Source organism: Lissotriton vulgaris, chromosome 2_1 (genome assembly GCF_964263255.1).
Source record: "Lissotriton vulgaris chromosome 2_1, aLisVul1.2, whole genome shotgun sequence".
NCBI classification, from domain to species: Eukaryota; Metazoa; Chordata; class Amphibia; order Caudata; family Salamandridae; genus Lissotriton; species Lissotriton vulgaris.
In genome coordinates this window covers 2,119,017,685-2,119,038,730 of record NC_141687.1, presented here as the reverse complement: position 1 = coordinate 2,119,038,730, position 21,046 = coordinate 2,119,017,685, and the positions used below count along the sequence as shown (strand labels likewise).

Below are 21,046 nucleotides of genomic sequence, written 5' to 3'. Positions count from 1 at the left end.
TCTGAATAATAATGCTAACTCATCTTAATACCTGCGCGCTTCTAAAAAAATTAATATGGTATAATAGCATCAATAAACGCACTATAAATGTAAAGGGTAGGAACACCACCCCATGAAAGCAAAAATGCATTGAAACATGACCCACTACACTATACGAGTAGAAACAGGAGCACAACAAAAGAGCCTGTGAAGATCAAAAACAGTGAAAAGGTGTGCGCACCACCCACACCGAAGAATTGAAGAAATGCAAAGAGACCAGCTCACAAGCAAAACTACACCACAGGAAAATAATAAAACTAGTGCCACACCAGTGTCTAGGTCAGAAAATTAAGCACATATCATACAAGCCAAAACTATAGTGCACCTCCTAAAACTTGCCAAATGCCAACATGTCAAAACGTTGTTTAAGTAACTGTATATATCATTCGAAGCATATAAGCAGGTAGAACTAAACAGTTAAATACTACAATCTATGTAAGGAAAACACTTTTCATTAATTTAAAACACCGGTGAGCGAACTCTCACCCGAGGTGTTTCTCAATCCTGGACAGAAGAAACTGCAAAGTTACTTTAAAATTCATTTCTAAAGCGCTGGTGAGCTAACTACTTCACCAGAGATGTTTCAAAGTCTTAGTCGTGCAGATCCAGTCAATGAGTCCTTGATAAGTTCCAGTATGAAGATTGGCAAAAAACAGGCACCAAAGTGGTTGGCACACTGCATGTTAGTGTTAACGACAGTTAACTGCAGTACAAGCACTAGTCATCCCACGAATTGAATACGGCAGCACCGCCCTCTGCGGACTCCCCTAACTACAACCGCACCACTAAAAGCTTCTCTAAATGCTGCAGCGAGACTCATCACTGGGTCAGAAAAGTACTCCCACATTACCCCTGACTTGAAATCCCTGAATTGGCTGCCTTTTGAAGCCAGAATACATCTGAAAATCGCCTGCATGACACACAAGGCGATACACCTAAACTCACCCGGCTACCTCGCTCAGAAGTTGACAATCTCTGGGGGAATTAGAAACACGAGAGGCACAAACAATCTCCTGCTGAAACCCCGAAGATTCCGGAAGGAAAAAACATACAAGCGCTCCTTCTCAGGAATGGCGCCTAGGATCTGGAACTCACTCCCTCCCGAAACCAGGCTTATCTCCTCCACTACACTCTTTAAAAAAGAAGTAAAAGCTATCCTCATGGCTAAATACACTTGAGCTACTATCTCGAACCCTATTAACACCCTGCACCGATCTGTATTACATGTTTGACCCTTGACTTATTTGTATGAGTTGTTTTATCATTCACATGATTGGCTTTGTCACTTAGTTGTACTATTTATACTGTGATTTATTGATTTACTTGTTTGAATATGCTCCTCCTTGCACCCTTCTATGTAAAGCTTGATTTACCTGTTTGACTTTGCTCCATCATGTACCCGTCTATGTAAAGCGCTCTGATATCTGTGAAGATCTTATTTGCGCTATATAAAACTTTTTAAATAAATAAACGATAGCTGGGCAAAATGAAGCTGGAGACTGCCAGTGAGAAACAAGGACGCCAAACTTCAAAATGACGGCACAGTCAGTGCGTGCATCTTCAGCTGCGCAAAACGTCATAACAGCGCTGAAGTTCCAAGGAAGAAACGCTGTGGAGACATGAATGTTCGGGCGACAGAGGCTCGAGGTAAGGACATACTTCGTGGCCAATTCAAATGTCTCATGAGGAAAACGACAAAAACTGAAAAATGCCCCCAAAGCTCTGATGATGAGCCTATTCGAATAATGTGCGGAAATAAATACAGACTAAGACAGACTGACCTGTTTTGAATGGCAGCGTTTCGACGAACAGTCTGACACCGAAAATATTGATGGAGTCCACAACACCTCATCAACAACGGTGTTCGTATAAATGTAGAAACAAACCTTCGTGTCATGCCAAACAAAGTGCATGGAAAGATCCAACAGATGGCGCTTGTTCACCACACTTCTGCCTGAACACAAATAGGCGATCTCTTCTATTGACGCTTATTCATCACACTGCCAAACACAGTACATCGCTGTTTGAATATAGATAGGCGATCACTTCTACCGCATGCTTGAAGACAGGAAGCTTCACAGATAAAAGATTTGAAACACCATATTTCACCGTTTGACTTGCTCCTCACACAGTCAGATGACAGCGTAGTACCAATGACTGCGTTTTCACACGCTATCTGTCACAATAATATGTTCATTCAGATGAACACCCTGGGTTAGTAGGCTGTCCGTTGGAAAGAGACACTGGTGGGACTTACCAGGGTTGTTGTCTTGTTTATTTTCCGTTTCAGTAGAGATAATTTTCTTTCATTTTGAATACCCAGATTCTTCGCTTTCAGTTTCAAAAGTTCCAGATTCTTTACTTCTTTATCATCCTTGCACGCTGTAAATTCTTAATACTTCTCCAAAATGTCGCGGGTAAATGAAGATATAAGGTAGATGATAGCCAGGTAATTGATCCAAGTATGATGTTTATTAGTTGGTTTCAATAAGATAAGTATTAGGTCCCACCAGGAGCTTGATGGATGTTGCTCAGCCCTCACTCACCAACTGACATTCTCCACACACACCAGGCACACACACATTCTATTCACTCTGACATCACGTACACCAACATTCCACGCAGACATCTCACTCATTCTGGCTGAGCAACCTAAAAGGAGATACATCTAGTTACAACATAAACCTATGTAACAAGGGATCTGCAATGTAAAAAATGACTTAGGCGATTTTTCCAGCACCAGAACTTACAAAACCATATTTTATAAGTACGTGCCTGATATCTACAGGAACCCCACCCCATGTGCACCTAGGGGAGACTTTAGGGGTTCTGAATCTGTTGAAATATTGCAGATTCTCCTTTTACTGTGTTCCTAGCATCAAAGTCGCATTTGAGCAGCACTTTACCACAATGTGAGGAGTGAAATGTGAAATGTCCTTTACCCAGGCATATAAAAACTCATTTTACAAGGGTGTACCTTATAGATAACTGACCCCCCCCCACCCCTGGGATACCTAGGGGAGACCCTGGGGGTCACTAATATGCCAAAACATTGTAGGTTATCCGTTTTAAGTGCCCCTACCACCAAAGTCAAATTTGGCCACAATTTATATTTTAAAAGCAGTCCTGGCACCCAGGGCTGTTTTGAAACTGACCTCAGGCTTCAGCAGTGCACACATGCAAGTGCAGAAATAGCTGCTGGCCTCTAAACTGCCATGCCCCAGGGTACTGGAGACGTCTAGGTAGTTTCAATCCCCTGCCCTAATATATACTAGGGGCTTATGGGGTAGGTCATGCCAATTACAGGGGTACCCCACCAAACCTTAGTGTATGTTAGGTGTTTTAACTGTATTCTAATGTGTCTCTTTCAGCTTAGCACTGGCCCTGGTTACGCAGAGCCCAGGGTCTGCCAAAATCAGTTACCACCAGTATTAGTCGGCAAAATGTTGGGGGGTGCCCAGGGCACAGGTTGACTTTGCAACACCAAGGATACCCCTCAAACACTAAGACTCCCTTGGTGTCATGCATCATCATGGGAGTCTTCCTGTCCCTCTACGGTGCGGGGCGTGCTGCAACCTACAGAGATGTGGGAGCACCTAATTTAAGTGAAAAAAGGCTGTGTAGTGCAGAGGTAGGAGTGGTAGGGTCAGTAAAGATAGTGGTGCAAAATTAAAACTTGCCTGACTAGTGGAAAAAATAAACTTTATTTGCTTCCCTAGCTAGAAACATTAAAAATTAGGGAAACGTAGGGGGAATACTATTTTGAGTTGCCTCCTACTTGGTCAACATGTTTCAAGAGCCATCCCCTTTGCTTTCTCTTCAGGACCATGCATGATCCCCTACTTCACTCACATATAATTTATATGTAATACATGTGCCTAAATTTGTTAAGCCACATATCATGCTAAAATTAAGCATGCCAAAAAACCATACCTATTTGGTATCTTTTACAACCTGTAAAAATTAAAGAAATGAAAAAATGACACAGTAAATCATTGTATGAAATCTATCACCATCATGTGGAACAAGAAAGTTGTCAGTACATACCACTGTGATATATTTTTCTCCAATTGATCACGGTGCACCTCACTTATACTTTTAAAGTGGGTGCTGTGCTGCCCAATGAGAATTTCAAGTCACTCGTCACATCGTTAAACACACTTAAAAACACTTTTAAAAAAACAGACATATATATGTGTACAAAGCACACACAAAATTGCCCAGTGTTTTAAATGGCATTTTTCACTTGTTACACTTAATTCTTACGTAATTCTGCTTATGATCATATGTGATACATACACTATTTTAAGGGACTGTGGGCTTCATGAGCTGTCACGGAAGGGGTGGGCGCCTGTAGTCAAAAACTGCAGTGAAAGACGGTAAATAATATAGTATTAGTTTAGTTCACGTGGTGGTTCGTTTGTAGACCGTAGGGAGGCTATATTTAAAGACCCGCCTGGGTCTTACTCACATCGTCAAGGCAGCACACTCGCCCGTAAATACCTTTGCGGGCCTGCGTGGAACATTGTCTGAACATTTGGCGCTCCTATTTGTGTTACCAGCACTGCGGAAGCTCGCTAAGCTAGGGATCAACCACTAGAAAGTTACTTCCCAAAGATGGCCGCTCATATTGTGCTGTTCTTGTTAAAGAAAGACCACACTTCCTGTATGATTTCAAAAGCACACTGACTATCCGTTTGTACCCGGATGGCTCCTGGATGCAAAAATGTTTGTCTAAATAGGAACTTTATGCAGAGCATGGATAATTTATCTTAGTACAAACCCAGTAGATATGATGTCATTTTTATGTAAGAACTACTAGAGTGTTACCTTTCATAAAGATGGCCGCTGGGAATGTGCTGTTCCTGGTCCCAGAAAATGCCACTATCCTATATATGCTTCCCGCTAAACATGTAACTAAACACTAGAGTGTAACTCCATCAAAAATGGTCACCCGTAACGTGGTGTTATTATTAAGTGCGCCACACTTCCTGTATGAATGCGAGAATGTAATTACTCTTTGTTTGTATCCGATTTAAACACAGAAGCAATAATTATCATAGTTATTTTATTTAAAAGGAAAGAAGCTTTTTGCAGGAGAAGATATGTAGTGTGGTTGTACCCATTAAGTATGCTGAAGTGCTACCTTTCACAAAGATGGCCACCGGTAACGTGCTGTTTCCGGTGCCAGAAAAACACATTTCCTGCCTATTTTTGATCCGACAGGATTGCACACTCCCTGTTGTAATAAACATCTATAATATTGCTCTATTACCCATATGTAATATTAACACCTTCGCTGCTAAGGCAATTCCCCTCCTGTGCTGGAAATTGCTATTTTCATTGTTTTATGACGAGCTGGGCTCGTCATCAGCACACGACCACTGTGCACCATGACGAGCCCAGCTCGTCATCAGCATCGAAAGGGTTAATATAGATACAATATATTTGATATTATCGTTTTGATAGTGTTTGTTATTGGAAGACTTTCACATTATTGAGGTGTATATATTGTCTGAATATTTAACATACATATGACCGGATCTTTGTGGCATGCTCTGATTCTACTTAGTTATTATTACAGTTGGCCCCAGGGAATTTCGTCGTTCAGTGCACTTTCATACGTTTTAAGACGGTACACCCCCCCTCTGTTGCTTTTCAAAAAGATATCTTTCGTTGGTAACTTGTTCTATCTCTGTCCACAAAATTTTTTCATGCGTGCGACCTATTTCTAAAAAGTGTGAGGCCATTTTTGTAGTGCTCTTCGTACACTTGATATTGCTCTTTTGCTCTCCTATCCTGGTCTTCACTGGGCGTATGGAGATGCCCACATACTCCATTGAGCATGGACAAGTAATCAGGTGCACAACGTTCTTACTTACATGTTGTGAATTTTCTCTGTGCCCACTTTGTGCCATTCCGGAAAGTGATTTCTCTGCTCTTTTTTGTTAGTCGGCAAACTTTGCACATGCCGTAGGGGTGGTGTCCTGTGATATGAAATAGTGGTGTCATTTGGCCTCACGTGGTCTAGTGTGCACTACCATATCTCCGACACTCTTTCCTCTCCTGTGGGAGAATATTGGTTTAGGGAAGTTCATTCCTTCACTGTTTAAGATACGCCAGTGTTTGTTAACAATCTTGGTTATCTGATTGGAGTTTGTATTGAATGTTTTTATGCAAACAGGACCTTTGTCTTCTTGTTTTGGAGCCGTGGGTTCTAACAGACTTTCCCTACAGTTGTTCCGTGCTCTTTTGTAGACCTGATCTATTACCTTTCTTGGTATAGTCTTTTTTCCAGTTTCTCTTTTAAATCTTCTGACAGGCGTTTAAAGTCAATGATTTCTGTACAATTCCTCCTTAGGCGGAAAAATTGGCCATAAGGGAGATTGTCACCAAGATATCCTGGATGGAAACTTTGATATAACAACAAGCAGTTTTTAGATGTGGATTTGAAATGTCGTTGTCACAAGTTTTTCAGCTTTTGGGTAGATGTTCAAGTCGAGAAAGACTAGTTCTTTATTTGAAATGGTGCTGGTGAATTAAAAAAATTAAGCTTGGTAGTTTAGCCATGTGATGAAAAGTCTGGCTGTAGTTTCATCTCCATCCAAGATGATTAGTATATCATCAGTATACCATTTCCATATATTTATATAGTTACGGAAAGGGTTATCAGTATGCATAATTTTGTCTCTCTCCAGATGGTGGACATAAAGACCAGCTATGCTGGGACCCAAAGAGCTCCCCATACTGGTCCCATGTTTCTGGAGGTAGTCTTATTGTACTCAAAAAAGTTCTCCTTCAATGCCAGGCTACAGCACTCCATTATGACATTTCGAGGCGTTTAGTAGTCCCAGTCTTTATCGAAGAGCACTTCCTCAATGATGGTCAAGGTCTCGTTGTGAGGAAGGCTGGTGTACAGACTCTCCACATCACAGCTAATAATTAATTGGTGCTGGGGATCGAAAGGCATGTTTTCAAGGAGTATCAGGACATCCTTAGTGTCTTTCAAGTATGCGGAGGTTTTTTGTACCATTGGTCGTAGGTAGGCATCTGCAAATTTTGAGACGGGTTCTAAAATGGATCCTATTCCTGACACTATCTGGCGACCTGGTGTATACGTCAGGTCCTTATGTATCTTAGGGATTGCATACAGATACGGATGGTGTCCTTGGTGAGTCTTTGATCAGGAAATTACCTTCTGTTTTTTGATATCCATCCATGAGCCAGGGCTTCTTCCAGCATACTTGCTATCTGTACATTTATTTGGTCTGTTGGATCTTGATGTAGGATCTCGTAATTTCTATGGTCTTGGAGGAGACACATGCATTCACGGTCATATTGGTCAGCTGACTGTATTACAATAGCACTATCCTGGTGTCAAATGGACCTCTGGGCAGGGTGTGACATCTGGCGGAAGTCTGGATCGCATATCAAAGGCAGCAGGGGATTTGAAGTCCCTGGTCATGATATGCTAATTCACTAGCCATCCTGCTGGAGGAGGTGTGAACACCTTCCTCTGGAGTAGGCATTGTTTCTGGCCTCCGAGAGCATGGGCCCTCACATGCAGGGCGTCTGTGGTGACAGGCTAGTCAATACCAGTCAGACAGCACAATAGATAGTAGTATGTTTTTCAGGGGCCACCTCTAAAATGCCCTCTGGGTGTATGTCATAATAAATGTAGTACTGGGAACAGTACAGATGTATTAAGAAAAGGTGTTTTGATACCAAACATCGTGGGTTTCAGTGAAGCCATCATGTAGCTAGGGAACTTGTAATGACCAGCGCCCATTACATATACTTAAGATGGCTCCCCTGTTCACTTGTACCATCTAGTAATTGAACTAGATAGCACAGGGACGTATCTGCTCATGTTGTTATGCCCTCACAAATAATGTAATGCATCCTACATTAGGACTATAAGGCCTGCTGTAGTGGTGACTTACATATATTACATGCAGTGACTGTGGCTTGGCACACAGTGAGTGTCATGGTGTGTTTTCAGTCAGAGTTTGCACCGTGACACGCAGTCTGCAATGGGCGGCTGAATGCAGTTTGTATGGGTGTCCCTTAGGGTGGAATAATACATGCTGCAGCCTTGGTCTTTAGTACCCTTGCCCTAGGTACCGGGGATACCACTTACTATGGACGTAAATGGGGTGCTAAAGAGTGTGCCAATTGGGAGACAATTAGACCATTTTATCTTGTTTGTAGGGAAAGAACACTGGCACTGGGTCCTGGTTGGGGTCATAGTGCACATCAGTCTAAAAACATCAATACCAGTGACAAAAAGTGGTGATGACCATGACAAAAAGGGGCACTTTTCTTCAGTTTATAATACAACATTTCTAGATGCAGGTGGAAAGGGATATGGGCAGGAGTATGTAGAGAGGAGGATCCATTGTTTCCAGTAGTGGTTGTTTGAAGGTCTCAGGTTATAGTGTATTCAAATTCATGAGGAGAATTAACCTATGATGGAGAAATTCTTAGGACTACTACCTGAATAGTTATTGATGTAAAATGTAATTAGACAGTTGTCTCATTCAGCTGGCTGTTGGATCTCTGTGAAAAGCAGTTCTGGTGTAAAGGAGTACAATTGATAAAGACTGTGTCCTCCCCCTTTGATTGGAGGTTGGTAAAATCATTGCAGTCCATATCAATTAGGTTTTGGTAGTATGCATTAGATTGATTAACAGTGAGATAGTCACAACCGTAAGTATGCCCAATACATTGCTCATGATTTTACACTTGAGATCAGAGATGACATCAAATCATCATTGACATCAGACACATCTCTGAAGGGGCTCTAGGCACTACTTGTAAGTGTGTTCATGCCTTAGCATTTGGCCATACCAATATGCTCTGGGCGCTGGAATGGTCCTTCAGCCATACATGAACTGAATGAGAGTTGATGCGGAGGCCAGGGGCCCACTCTTGCCATACCCAGCAGAATGTGTGTGTGGTAGGAAGAGCTGTGTTGAGACAAAAAAAGCATGGTAATGGACGTGTACCCCTGCCCTGAATGCCCCAACTGTACTGATGTCTGGATCCCTAGTGCTTATTTTCTTTTGTCATAGGCAAACACAGATCATGTGTGTGAGCCATGACATAGGCTTGTGTCATGGATTGTGGTCTTGTTGGATGGGGAGGCGCTCCCAAAGTGCTACCCTCATAATGGTGAAAGGCTACTTCCTTTTCCAGGAGTCATATGCAGGGTGAACGCAGTAGTGGCAGCATACCATGAAGTGATCAGTAATAGTAGACAGGTCATTTTAACTTGCGTCACTGGAGTGAGGCCTATAGGCTCCCTTGTTTAAAGTTCCACTGCTGTGTGCTCAACTTACCCATGGCTTACATCGGTTTGGTGTGTAGTGCTGCTCAGTGCATGTGTGGTATACATGTGCTGGGTGTAGTTGTGCCTATGAATGGTACAATACAGAGATGTTACAGTACTTTGCAGGGTATATGTTACATGCATTGGCTGGGTGTATGTGTGAGTGGTTCAATACATGAAGGATGTAGTGTTGTGCAGGACGTTTATGCATATATGCTGTATGCATGTGCTTAGGTCCATCTGTGCCTGTGAATGGAACAATACATGCAGACTTCTTTTTGGGAGTCCCACAGCTGCTTGGTGAAACATGAGGAGGTAAAGGACCCTCCCTTTTATGTATGCATGTATGGCCTATGGCAGAATAAAGATTGCTTTCACTTGACTTTCACTCCCCCAGACAGATTTGTGTTTTGGTGCATTTCTGTAGGCTTGGTGGTACCCACTGGAGAAAGAAAGGGCCGGTCTCTCCAGTACACTTCAAAGGGTGATCTTTGATTCAGAGAAAGTGGCCTTGGCACATCTCTGGAAGAAAATGGGGCTGATCAGAAAGTCATAAAGAGTAAGGCTGAGGACCAAGCATAACCTTTTGATACACATAGAACATTCGCTGACATCCAGGTGTGAGCGTTCAGTCACTCCCCTGGCTATCAAATCTTGAGTCACTCATGTTGTGACATGCGGCTTTCTGGCGGAAGAGAGGGCAGAGGAGTGGGCACTTCAAACCCCCAACATAAAACTGGAACACATGCAACCCAGTACTGGTTGAGATTAATTCAAGCATTCCCTCCATCACTTTTTGTATACTTCAGTGTGTTGCCCATATGGGATGGGAGTGTCCAGATGTGGGTCTTGTGCGCACTGTGTCAACGAAACTAAGCTATACCTGAATGATGAGCCCTAATTAGGTTGAAACCAGTTCTAGATTGCTTGTGTTCCAGTTAGGACAGGACTTTGCCTGGTAGTTCAGGCTGGACTGTTCCCATTGGAGCAGGTTCAAGACTGATTTGTCAATGACTGGGTCCAAACTGAGGTGGCATGGTGTGCAAAAAATCAGTGGACAGAGATGCGGCCCGAGTTCTTTAAAAAGCCAGCAAGACAGGGGTCAAGAAAGAAGCCTCCAGAAGAACCGAACTAGGCAACTCAGTGGAAGGCAAGGTGCAGAATTTTCTTTTCTGCGTTTTGGAAATTAATACACATCCTTAGAGGCTTGAGGGTCTTCCTCTAAGAGGAATTGACTACTCTTGAAACAAAACATAGGACAAGAAGCCTTTGTTGCATACATAGTAAACTAGTGCATTCCATATATTTTCCTGTAGATAAAAGATTGCTAATTTTAAATCTTAGGTATTTTGACTAGTTCATACACAAAAATAAAATGCATTTTTAAATAGTAATGTTGCTACCAATAGCTCCATTACTTAGTCCAAAGAATTTCTTCAACGCTATAATGGTAGACATACAGGAAACGTACTTCTATTTCTCATTCAGAAGAAATCATCGCAGGTAACTGTCGCATGGTTGGGGTTCTGTTCTACCTATTCAATGTTCTACTCAGCATGAAATTGGCTTCTAAGTTCTCTACAAATGCATTACATTGAAGGCAACACATTTTCTGTGTCAAACGTCTTTCGAATATGAGAATGAATGCCTATTGAAAGCCTACTCATTGGCAGCAGTTGACAAAGCTCTCCAGAACGTAGGCTTCTTATTGAATTATGTGACATCATCCTAGATTCTCGGGTACATATTTTGGGGGCAACTCTGATTGCATATAGTATGCTAATGTGCCCATCTATGAAAGGTGCAGATTGATCCAGAAGATCCTGCAAATCATCTAGAAAGCTTTTAATCCGACCAGGAATGTTGCCTCTATGCTTGGTTTCTTATCCTCCTGAATGTTCTAATCTCATGTGCTTTTCCACATATGAGTGCCTTGCAGGAATGTGCGAAGCTTTGGTAGTATCCGATTTCAATACAACATATCAGGATTCCAAATTCACCCCACTCGCGTCACTTAATCAACCGACAGGTGGAAATCAAGAGCACATCGAGAGGTTTCCTGTAGAAGTGCTCCAACATCAGATACCTGTTATCATGGATGCTTCCCAAAATTATTAGCCAACCCATGTGAGAAATGTTTTCATCCTGCACTTTTGGCCCAGTGATAATCCAATTATTAAATAAACATCTTGCAGTCTAAGACCATCAGAGAGACACTTCTTTCCAGTGCTTTAAAGAAAGCTAATAGTTTAGAAAAGATGACGACCTTGTATACAAAGGAAGAAAAACAAGGTTAATGACGTTTCCAGAAGTGCAGCTTTATAATTGAATGATACGTCCCAACATGTAACCTGCTGATTCAGCATCTTCCATATGTTTGCAAGGAGCAGACCGATGTTCTAATCTGTTGCTTCTCAAGAGAGCAAGAGTTGGAGCTACCCACAGAGATGGTATTTCTCTTTAAAACCTGTAAAGATCCGTTTATATAACTATTTACTAATTTAGCATGCTCAGATAAATCAGGTCCTTGGTCTCTGCAGAATACACTCTTGACATACTGGGCCAGGACATCATTACATGCATTTTACCTAATCCTGTTGTCCACAGTGACTTTGAGGAAGTTCAGGACTTTGGAGTCAACAATAACCTGACATTGCTTCCAAGTGGGCTTAACAGATATGGTACCCAGCTAATTGGCTAATTTCCAATCCTTTTAAACGTTTATCTAAAACAAATAGAATGCTTTGAAGACACCAGAGGGCTCACTCTATGAGAGGTAATTTAGCCACTGCCTTCTGATATGTGCCTTTGTTGCTTTGGCGAGATTAGCAGATGCACTAGTGCTTCAGATGTCCCTCAGGAACTGCTTTCCATAGTTAAGCATCCAGTGGCCACCTCCTGGGTTGGTCATTGTTCTGAAATCTGTTCTTTGGCTATGAATGTTCAGAGGCGCCCTTGCTTGATAAAGAAAAGTTACTTACCTTTAACAGTAGGTTTTGTGTCTAGTCAAGGATACTCCCCATATTCACCACCAACTTGCCTGTCTTCGCCTCTTCATTTTATGACTATATATTTTATTCTTAAAAAACATAGTTGTGGTGAAACAGCTGCTTACAAGCTGATTTCCCTGCCTGAAATAAGCTACGCTCACTCTAGAAACAAAGATTTAAAGGAGTGCACAACTATCTTGGGCGTCCTGTACATAGAACAATCTATTTTCCTGTATGTATTCATTTTTAAATAAATATAAAACACAGAAAATTGATCTTCTATGCAGATTAAAAGGTAGGAGAGTTTAAAAAGCAAAAGGATTAGCTAAAGAAACTCAATTAACTGCAGATGTACAGCTGTTTACTTATGCTACCATGAAAATATGTTACACTGTAAATAACTAAACCCTGTTCGGTATTCAAATGTGACATTTACTTGTTAAATGTAGAACTATACCCATTGCCACTTCATTTTTACATTAAAGACAAACATGCATGAATACAGACAAAGGTCAAAAACAGAAATACAATAAAACCGGGAGCCCTATTCATAGCAGGCAAAACTATTTATTGTTTTCGACATCTAGCCTAGGGGGTGGAATTATTCTTTTTAGTTCAAAAATGTAACATATGTCTAGGCAGAATCCCTCATTGGAGAGCTATTGATACAGGTAAGTAACATTTCCAGATTGTTTTCATATCCTAGTAGTCACGGAAAACTGTTTGAGGAAAATAATGTCATTGTATTCCTTGAGAGAGAGATCAAAAACCCGTACTGACCACTCTTTAGGCAGTGGCTTATGTAATCCAGAAGAAAAAAACACATTAATGGTTTGAAAGTTACTGCACAAAGGCAAAATACCTAGCCGGACCAAAAACAAAGCCTTGAAGATCAGAATAGACAGCACTGTTACGAAGTGCTGCATCTTAAAATAATGTGTATGAAATACCTCACACTGCTGCAAGGAGCATAGCAGCTGTAGCTTAAGTATTTCAATAAACTTTTTCCATTTTCAGCTCCTCCTATAAAGGCAGACCTATTCCAAAGGTCCAAGCTTGCTGGGTCCTTGAGTCTTCAAATGTTACAACATAAATATTCTCAGTATTGCTTTAATGGTCTAACTCGAAATTATATACATTCCATCTGTTTTCAGCTCAAGGAAAGAGAAGAAAATATCATGCATTATGCATGTCATATAGAGTTATGGCTCAGAATTTGTTTTAACTTTTACAATGGTTTTCTCTAACCTGCTATTCTCCTCAAACAACACCTTTGTAGTGGCAATATCAAGCTGAAAATAAATAAATTCAGAATTCAAAATAGAAGCGATCAGGCTCTATTAATCAATTGGGAGATTGCCTCAGGATATGAGCAAAGTCTTCTCTTCTTTAAAACTCTAATTAACTAAAAGAAACTGTAGCATAATGAACAGCCCCCCCAAAAAAACGAAACACAAGCCGGAAAAATGTACATCTATACAATTAATATGATTTGTTCTAAATTTAGTAAAAAGCTACCTTTTTATTTACCAAGAATTTGTGGAATGACATTAAGGAATATGCAGACCGATATATAAGTCTATAAAGTAGATACTGGAGAAGTAGATTTACAAGTAAGTGTATATTCTAATGTACTATTACATTTACAATGACTGGTTTCATTTAATAGCACCTGTCCGTCAGCACGTGCGTGGTTTATATACTTTTCATGGTCAGGGAAAAGCTAATGCAAAACTAAAGCTCCAGAACCATATGGGCTGTAGGAAGCAGAGTTAAACCAGCAGAGTTAAAAAAGATTATCCCTCTCGTATTAAGCCAAGCAGACCCAGGTAGACAAAATAAATACTCAAGTGGGCTAGTAGAGATGCCTAAAAGGTAATTGGTAGCACATCTATGTACTAAGGGAAGCTAGAGCTGGATGAGAAGGGCTTAAGAGAAAGTATCATCGGTTAAATATTCTGCCTGATTTTTATACCTGAACCCCAATGATAAGTGCACTATCTTTCTCCAGTTGACTGCAGTTTTTGCTACAACCAGCAACACTTGTCCCAGAATTGCAGTCACCTGTACCAGTTCTCCCTTTATTGCTCAACCAGAAACATATTCAGTTGTTTTGGAAAGCACTGGCTATAGGTATTGTATATTTGAATATCGGTGCTCTTTTGGTGATCAGATTTGTTGACCTGACCAGTGATTTATAATTTATTTAGCATTCATGTATGTCTATTCCATTTTAAGATTCATTTTCCACTCTGTAGAAAACAGTCAAGCAGCATTCAGTCAGCTAGCCATTGGTATGTAGCATTAAAAGAAAATGTGATAACAAATCAGTTGTATTTTTACCTTTGACAAAAACAAGCCATTGAAGTATCCAGTCACTGTTTTCTGCTTTAGGCCAGAATTTAATTTACACCGTTTGTACCTTCTATATGTGTGTTCAGACCAATGCATTTAATGTTGGGAAACTACTATGATTTGATTCTTTCTAAGCAGTAGTGCCTACTCTACTATGTTTTAATCAGGAATGCTAGCCAACCAAAAATTCTCCTTATTCGAGAACTGCAAGGCTGCTATTTTGGGTCCATGTTCTTATATTTTTGAAACACAATTTTTTTATTTTTATTTGTCTTGAGGGCTGATCGCCAGAATTATTTACCAGACAGTGAAAGATAGTGAACTGTGGGTTTCCACCCCTGAATCTTTATTTGTTTGGCTTAAACCTGGCCAACCATCTGACAGCACTTGTCTTTGAACCAACTTCTAGTACCAACATTATATTGGAAAGCAGAATGTTTATTAGACAGTTGGTAGATGTGAAGTTAAGTTTTATGAAGGCAGTCTGATAATCTCTCTGGATACCTTTACAGGAAATACACACTCAAACTATCTGTGTAACAATATCACAATAGTAATTGAACTCCAGAGTCCTACATTCTAAAGCAATTTGCTCGTATTATCTAATTTAATGTTTCAGTTGATCCCTAAGTATCAGTTTAATCTACCATGATCAAGCCCTCAGCGATATTCAAGCACGTGAATTTGTGGGGATCTCTTTGGTTTTTATCAAAAATATTTATCATTAAAATGGAGCGTTTCCATATTTTATTTGATATTTTAAAGAATCGGCTCAGTTACATGATTCCACCACATCCAAATTTCTTAGCACAGTTTATTGATTCTAACACTGCCGCCATGTGTTACATACAATTGCTTAATCAAGGACTTAATAAACAAATGTTGGAACTCTATTTTTTTATAATTTGATTAATAACTCATACTCTTGGATTTTATATATATATATATATATATATATATATATATATATATATATACAACAATATATATCTATATATCTATATTGCGCTCGAACTTTTCGTGTCTTCAAAGAAAAGGCGCAGCACTCAAGGAGGGTTTATGAAAATCACTATATGATTTATTAGGGGGAACTGCACAGACGCGTTTCGGCGTGCTGCCTTCGTCAGTGTGTCAATTACGACTCAAGATCAACATGTTACTAAAGTTTTCTACAATCATGGACATCAACATAGGACTAACCCCTCAATCAATCAATCAATCAATCAAAGACATTTATAGAGCGCGCTACATACCCGTGGGGTCTCAAGGCGCTGGGGGGGGGGGGGGTGCCGCTACTGCTCGAACAGCCAGGTCTTCAGCTTCTTCCTGAAGGAGAGGTGGTCTTGGGTCAGGCGCAGGTCGGTCGGGAGGGAGTTCCAGGTCTTGGCGGCCAGGTAGGAGAAGGACCTTCCTCCTGTAGTCGCTCTTCGGATGCGGGGGACGTCGGCGAGGGCGTGGTTGGCTGATCGGAGGAGGCGTTTGGGAGCGTAGAAGTTGACTCGGCTGTTGAGGTAGCTCGGGCCTTGGTCGTGTAGGGCTTTGTGTGCGTGGGTGAGGAGGCGGAAGGTGATTCTTTTGTTGACGGGGAGCCAGTGGAGGTCTCTCAGATGTCCGGAGATGTGGCTGGTTCGTGGGATGTCGAGGATGAGTCTGGCTGAGGCGTTCTGGATCCGCTGGAGTCTCTTTTGGAGCTTGGCGGTGGTACCGGCGTAGAGGGCGTTGCCGTAGTCCAGTCGGCTGGTGACGAGGGCTTGGGTGACAGTCTTCCTGGTCTCGGTGGGGATCCACCAGAAGATCTTCCGTAGCATGCGGAGGATGTTGAAGCATGCCGATGAGACGTTGTTGACTTGCCTGGTCATGGAGAGGGAGGAGTCCAGGATGAAGCCCAGGTTGCGTGCATGGTCTGTCGGTTTGGGTGCGGTGCCCAGGGCGGGAGGCCACCAGGAGTCGTCCCAGGCGGAGGGTGAGGAGCCCAGGATGAGGACCTCCGTCTTGTCCGAGTTCAGTTTCAGGCGGCTGGTCGTCATCCACTCGGCTACCTCTTTCATCCCTTCGTGCAGGTTGGCTCTGGCGGCGGCGGGGTCGTTGGTCAGGGAAAGGATCAGCTGGGTGTCGTCGGCGTAGGAGATTATGTTGAGGTTGTGCTGGCGTGCGATGGCCGCGAGGGGGCTCATGTAGACGTTGAAGAGGGTGGGGCTCAGCGAGGATCCTTGAGGGACGCCGCAGATGACTTCGGTGGCCTCTGACTTGTACGGTGATAGACGGACTCTCTGTGTTCTTATTGTAATTGTTGTGTCTTGTAAAGCGCACTGCTACCCGGAGGCCTCGTAGCGCTATAGACCGCTGGGGAACCCGTCCTGGCTTTCCCTGTGAGATAGTCCCTCCTGGGGGTCTCCAAGGTGAAACCAGGCATCCCCGGCGTTTGTGTGGGGCCGTTGTGGAGATGAGGCAAGCTAATGCCCAGAGTTGCCGAGTGTGCTCCCTGGTCGGAGTAGGCACCGATGCGAGAATTATCAGTCCGCTGACCCTGGTTCACGACCCTGCCGCGTCGGGAATCGAACCCTGGTCCCGGGCCGTTCTCTGCACTCGGGTCTGCCGCCTCTAACCAGTGAGCCACACCTCTCCATCGAGGAAGGAGATGATCCATTCCAGTGCCTTGTCCTGGATTCCGATATTGCTGAGGCGCTGTACTAGGGTGCGGTGGCAGACAGTGTCGAAAGCCGCGGAGAGGTCTAGGAGGATGAGGGCCGCTGTTTCTCCGTTGTCCATCAGGGCTCGGATGTCATCGGTGGCGGCGATGAGGGCGGTCTCGGTGCTGTGGTTGGCAAGCAACAACATGAGCGCCATATTGGAATGTCTGTATCAAGCATTATTCCACATACAAAAAAGCCTTTAACGTCCACTAATGGACTTCGTATTCATGTTGAGAGGGTATATTCCTTACAAAATGTCACAAGATTTTGACAAAAAATAAAGCCGTGGATTGGCTGGTGTCCTATGTTCAAAATGTCCCATCATGATTATATAGCATTCACAACATACTGAAAATAATACCATAGTTCATCAGAAATCTGCGTTAATCAAACCAAGATGTTCAAGCATTTACAAAATACATTGGTAATATATATCATAAGTTAGTTCAATTAATAAATGCAATATACTCAACAAAAAAATTCTCATTCATGAGATTCAGTACAAATAACAGTAACATAGGCTTTTAAAATGTTTGCTTATAAGCCCTCCCAATAGCATCTAGATTGGTGATTAGGTGCAGGGCAGACCTCAGAAAGGACAAAGGACAAAACAGAAGAAGGAAAACCCTACGAATTTGAGCAAAAGATCAATATCCTTTATCTCTCTGCATGTATGTGTCATGCCTCATATCTTATCCCTCACCCAGACAGAAATTGGAGATTATAAATTCAATAAGTCCAGTAATGGCATGATGGTAGGGAATTCCTATTATACCCTCAGAGGGTCCCTACTTAGATGATAATGTAGTTGTTACAGTGTCACTTTCCTAGGTGAAATGCCATTTCTTCTCCACTGTTGAGTCCTCTAGGATGTTTGGTGGAGAGGTCTTGGATATACCTCGACTCTAACCTACGGAGTCTTCTCAGGCGGTCGCCTCCCCTGACATTTGGTGGGACAATGTCCAACCCAAAGAATTTGAGTTTATCACGATCCCTGCCGTGCTCTTCTTACAAAATGCCGGGCAACCGGATAGGCGGGATCTGCCTTTTCGATTGCCCGCAAATGCTCCAGTATCCTCAATTTAAGTTCCTTGATTGTACTGCGAAGGCCACAGGGGCAGAGCAAACAGTATACTGCAAACTGGGAGCTGCAGGTTATGAATTTCTTGATGGGCATTGTTCTCCCTGTGTCGGGTATTGTGTACGACAGGACTCTTTTGCTTGCGGCACAGGCTTTACAGCGCCTGCAGGGAAAGAATCCCTTCATCTCTTTTAGGGTGCGGGTTTCTCCATATGACTGGAGACCAGCATGTCTCCCAACGATCTTGCTCTGCTAAATGTAAGCAGAGGATATGCAGGTAGGTCTTCCTTCAGTATGTTGTCCGTTTGCAATATATGCCAGTTCTAATGTAGCATTGCTCTGAGATCATTAACACCTATATATATATATGTGTGTGTGTATATATATATATATATATATATATATATTGCATAGCCTGCACAGTTATTGGCAAGTGCACATGAACACTTTTTTTTTAAAATGTCTAGCTGAACTCGCTTATTAATAATCACATCAATAAATCCGTTTCACGCATGAGCTGAGCTAAAATCAGAAAACTGCAATAAAATCTGAGCTGATTACAATCTTGGGAAAATTCCATTTTAATATTAAAGATTTTTTTATTGTTTTTATTTATTTGGACACTACTAATAAGTCATTAGGATCTCCACAAATTCAAGTGATCTCAATGCTTTTCTTATCCATTGTGTTAACAGGAGTCTTTTGTATTACTCCTTCACTCTCCTGACAATTCATGAGTTTAGCACTGCAGCTTATTGAAAGGAGTTGACCCACCGCAGCCATGTAATTCCTGTGAATTTACGAAGTACTGATTTGTCTAGCATAAACAGGATTCTTTGCTTTGAGACATTTAATAACATTATTCATTTTTCCCACAGGTGATCCCAAACACTGGCAAAACAAGTCTCTTCCTGGGGATCCAAACTACCTTGTTGGAGCAAATTGTGTTTCAGTCTTGATTGACCACTTTTAGTCCTTATTAAAGTGGCCTGAGGAAATAATGTGAAGCTCAGTGTAGCTTACCTATGGTTGGAATAAATTTAACAAGTATTAAATGTTATTTAAGTGATAAAGGGGCACCTGTATTTTGCCTGATCTTGCCATTGGTAATATTTAAGCTCTTGAGCTGAAGTCAAAATACATGAAAAAGACTAAGAAGCAGCCGGTCTAATTTCGTCTATTACTCCAGCTATTTTCATAATAGTCTGTTTCATTAAAGAGCAGCGAGTAAACATACACAGTAGAAAGGATAACTAGACTGTGCTCAGTTAAAAGCGGATTGGAGATATGACATATGACTGTTTTGGTCTACTATAACTTAATACTTTATTTTTCTTAAAATAAATGTTTAAAACTAGTCAGATTGTTTCTTTCAATTTGGCTAAGACATCTCTTCACAGCAAATTGACCACAAGCACACCCTCTGTTTAACTTAACATATTTGTTTGCTTTACAATCGGTAAAGCGTGTGATATTACTTGGTTAAAGTTGCCTCAGAACATTTGTAAATTAATGCCATTAACATATTAACCAGCGGGGATGCCTTACCATGATGTTTAATAGTCTTAGATCTAATAGTTTCTGTATGAAGAATCGTTATGGCTTTTTGCGCTTATAATATATCATGAGATGTATTGAGCTAAAAATGTCATTGTGAACTCGGTGAAGAAGAAGAGAAGAATTGTGCTTGTATTTTATCAACCAGAAGATTGATGGTATGCTTTATGCTATGCATTTGAAAGTACCTAAAATATGTTACAAGAATGCCTGTATATATTGTGTGCATACCACTTTTTGTTTTTGGTTTGTAAATTAACTTTTTTAAGCTTTATCTTTTTTGTATAAAGAATTGAACATTTCTAAAGAATATCTTTGTATTCTCATACCTTTTGAGCCTTGAACTTTGTAACATCTGCAGCAATAAAGCAGCATTTCTACAAAATACAGAAGTAAACTTTTTTTAAAATGCACAGTTAACTTTTTAAGTGTTGCGTTTAAAGATTTATTGAGAATTTCTAGTTTGATTACATTCTTGAAAAGTATCCCTACTGTAATTTGTGAAAAGGATGCTGTAACGTGTGCCCTAAAATGTATTTTTTTACTAATAGACAATTTATTATGGCACATCAGCACTATTTCTGTTTAGATGATACCACTGCATTATGTTAATCAGTTATTAGCTATTCCACTCGTGGCTGATTTTTTGCAGTTATTAAAAATACATATTTCTAAATATACAGAATAAAACTGTTTTTAAAATAAGGTATATAAAGTATCTTGTTTTTCTTTAAATAAAATTTCAGTCAAATGTTGGAACAATGTATGGAAGTTTTCTCTGTGCATTAAAAGAGCATTCTCAATGTAATTACTGACAATTTATATGGTCTCAAAAATCAATTCAGGTACTGTAGTCTCCATCCAGTGCATTTTTCAGGCCATCTGCATTTTGTAACCTAAAATATCACTGTATAGAAACTCTCCGATTTTGCGCTTGTTGACTCAGGAACAGTAGCAGCATTCTAAGTATGGCAACTGCTTATATTTGATGAGTGTGTAT

At 41.2% G+C, this 21,046-nt stretch overlaps 1 protein-coding gene across 6 annotated transcripts in view; it reads left to right on the top strand.

The window, feature by feature from the left end:
* Nucleotides 1-20,755, top strand: part of TJP1 (tight junction protein 1) — a 707,329-nt gene extending 686,574 nt beyond the window's left edge. For all 6 annotated transcript variants that reach the window (XM_086958396.1, XM_086958395.1, XM_086958394.1 and 3 more), the window contains one exon: nucleotides 19,368-20,755. In XM_086958396.1, the coding sequence (XP_086814522.1) occupies nucleotides 19,368-19,462 (95 nt within the window). In that variant the 3' untranslated portion in view covers nucleotides 19,463-20,755. The remainder of the gene's footprint in view (nucleotides 1-19,367) is intronic.
* Nucleotides 20,756-21,046: the final 291 nt, after the last annotated feature.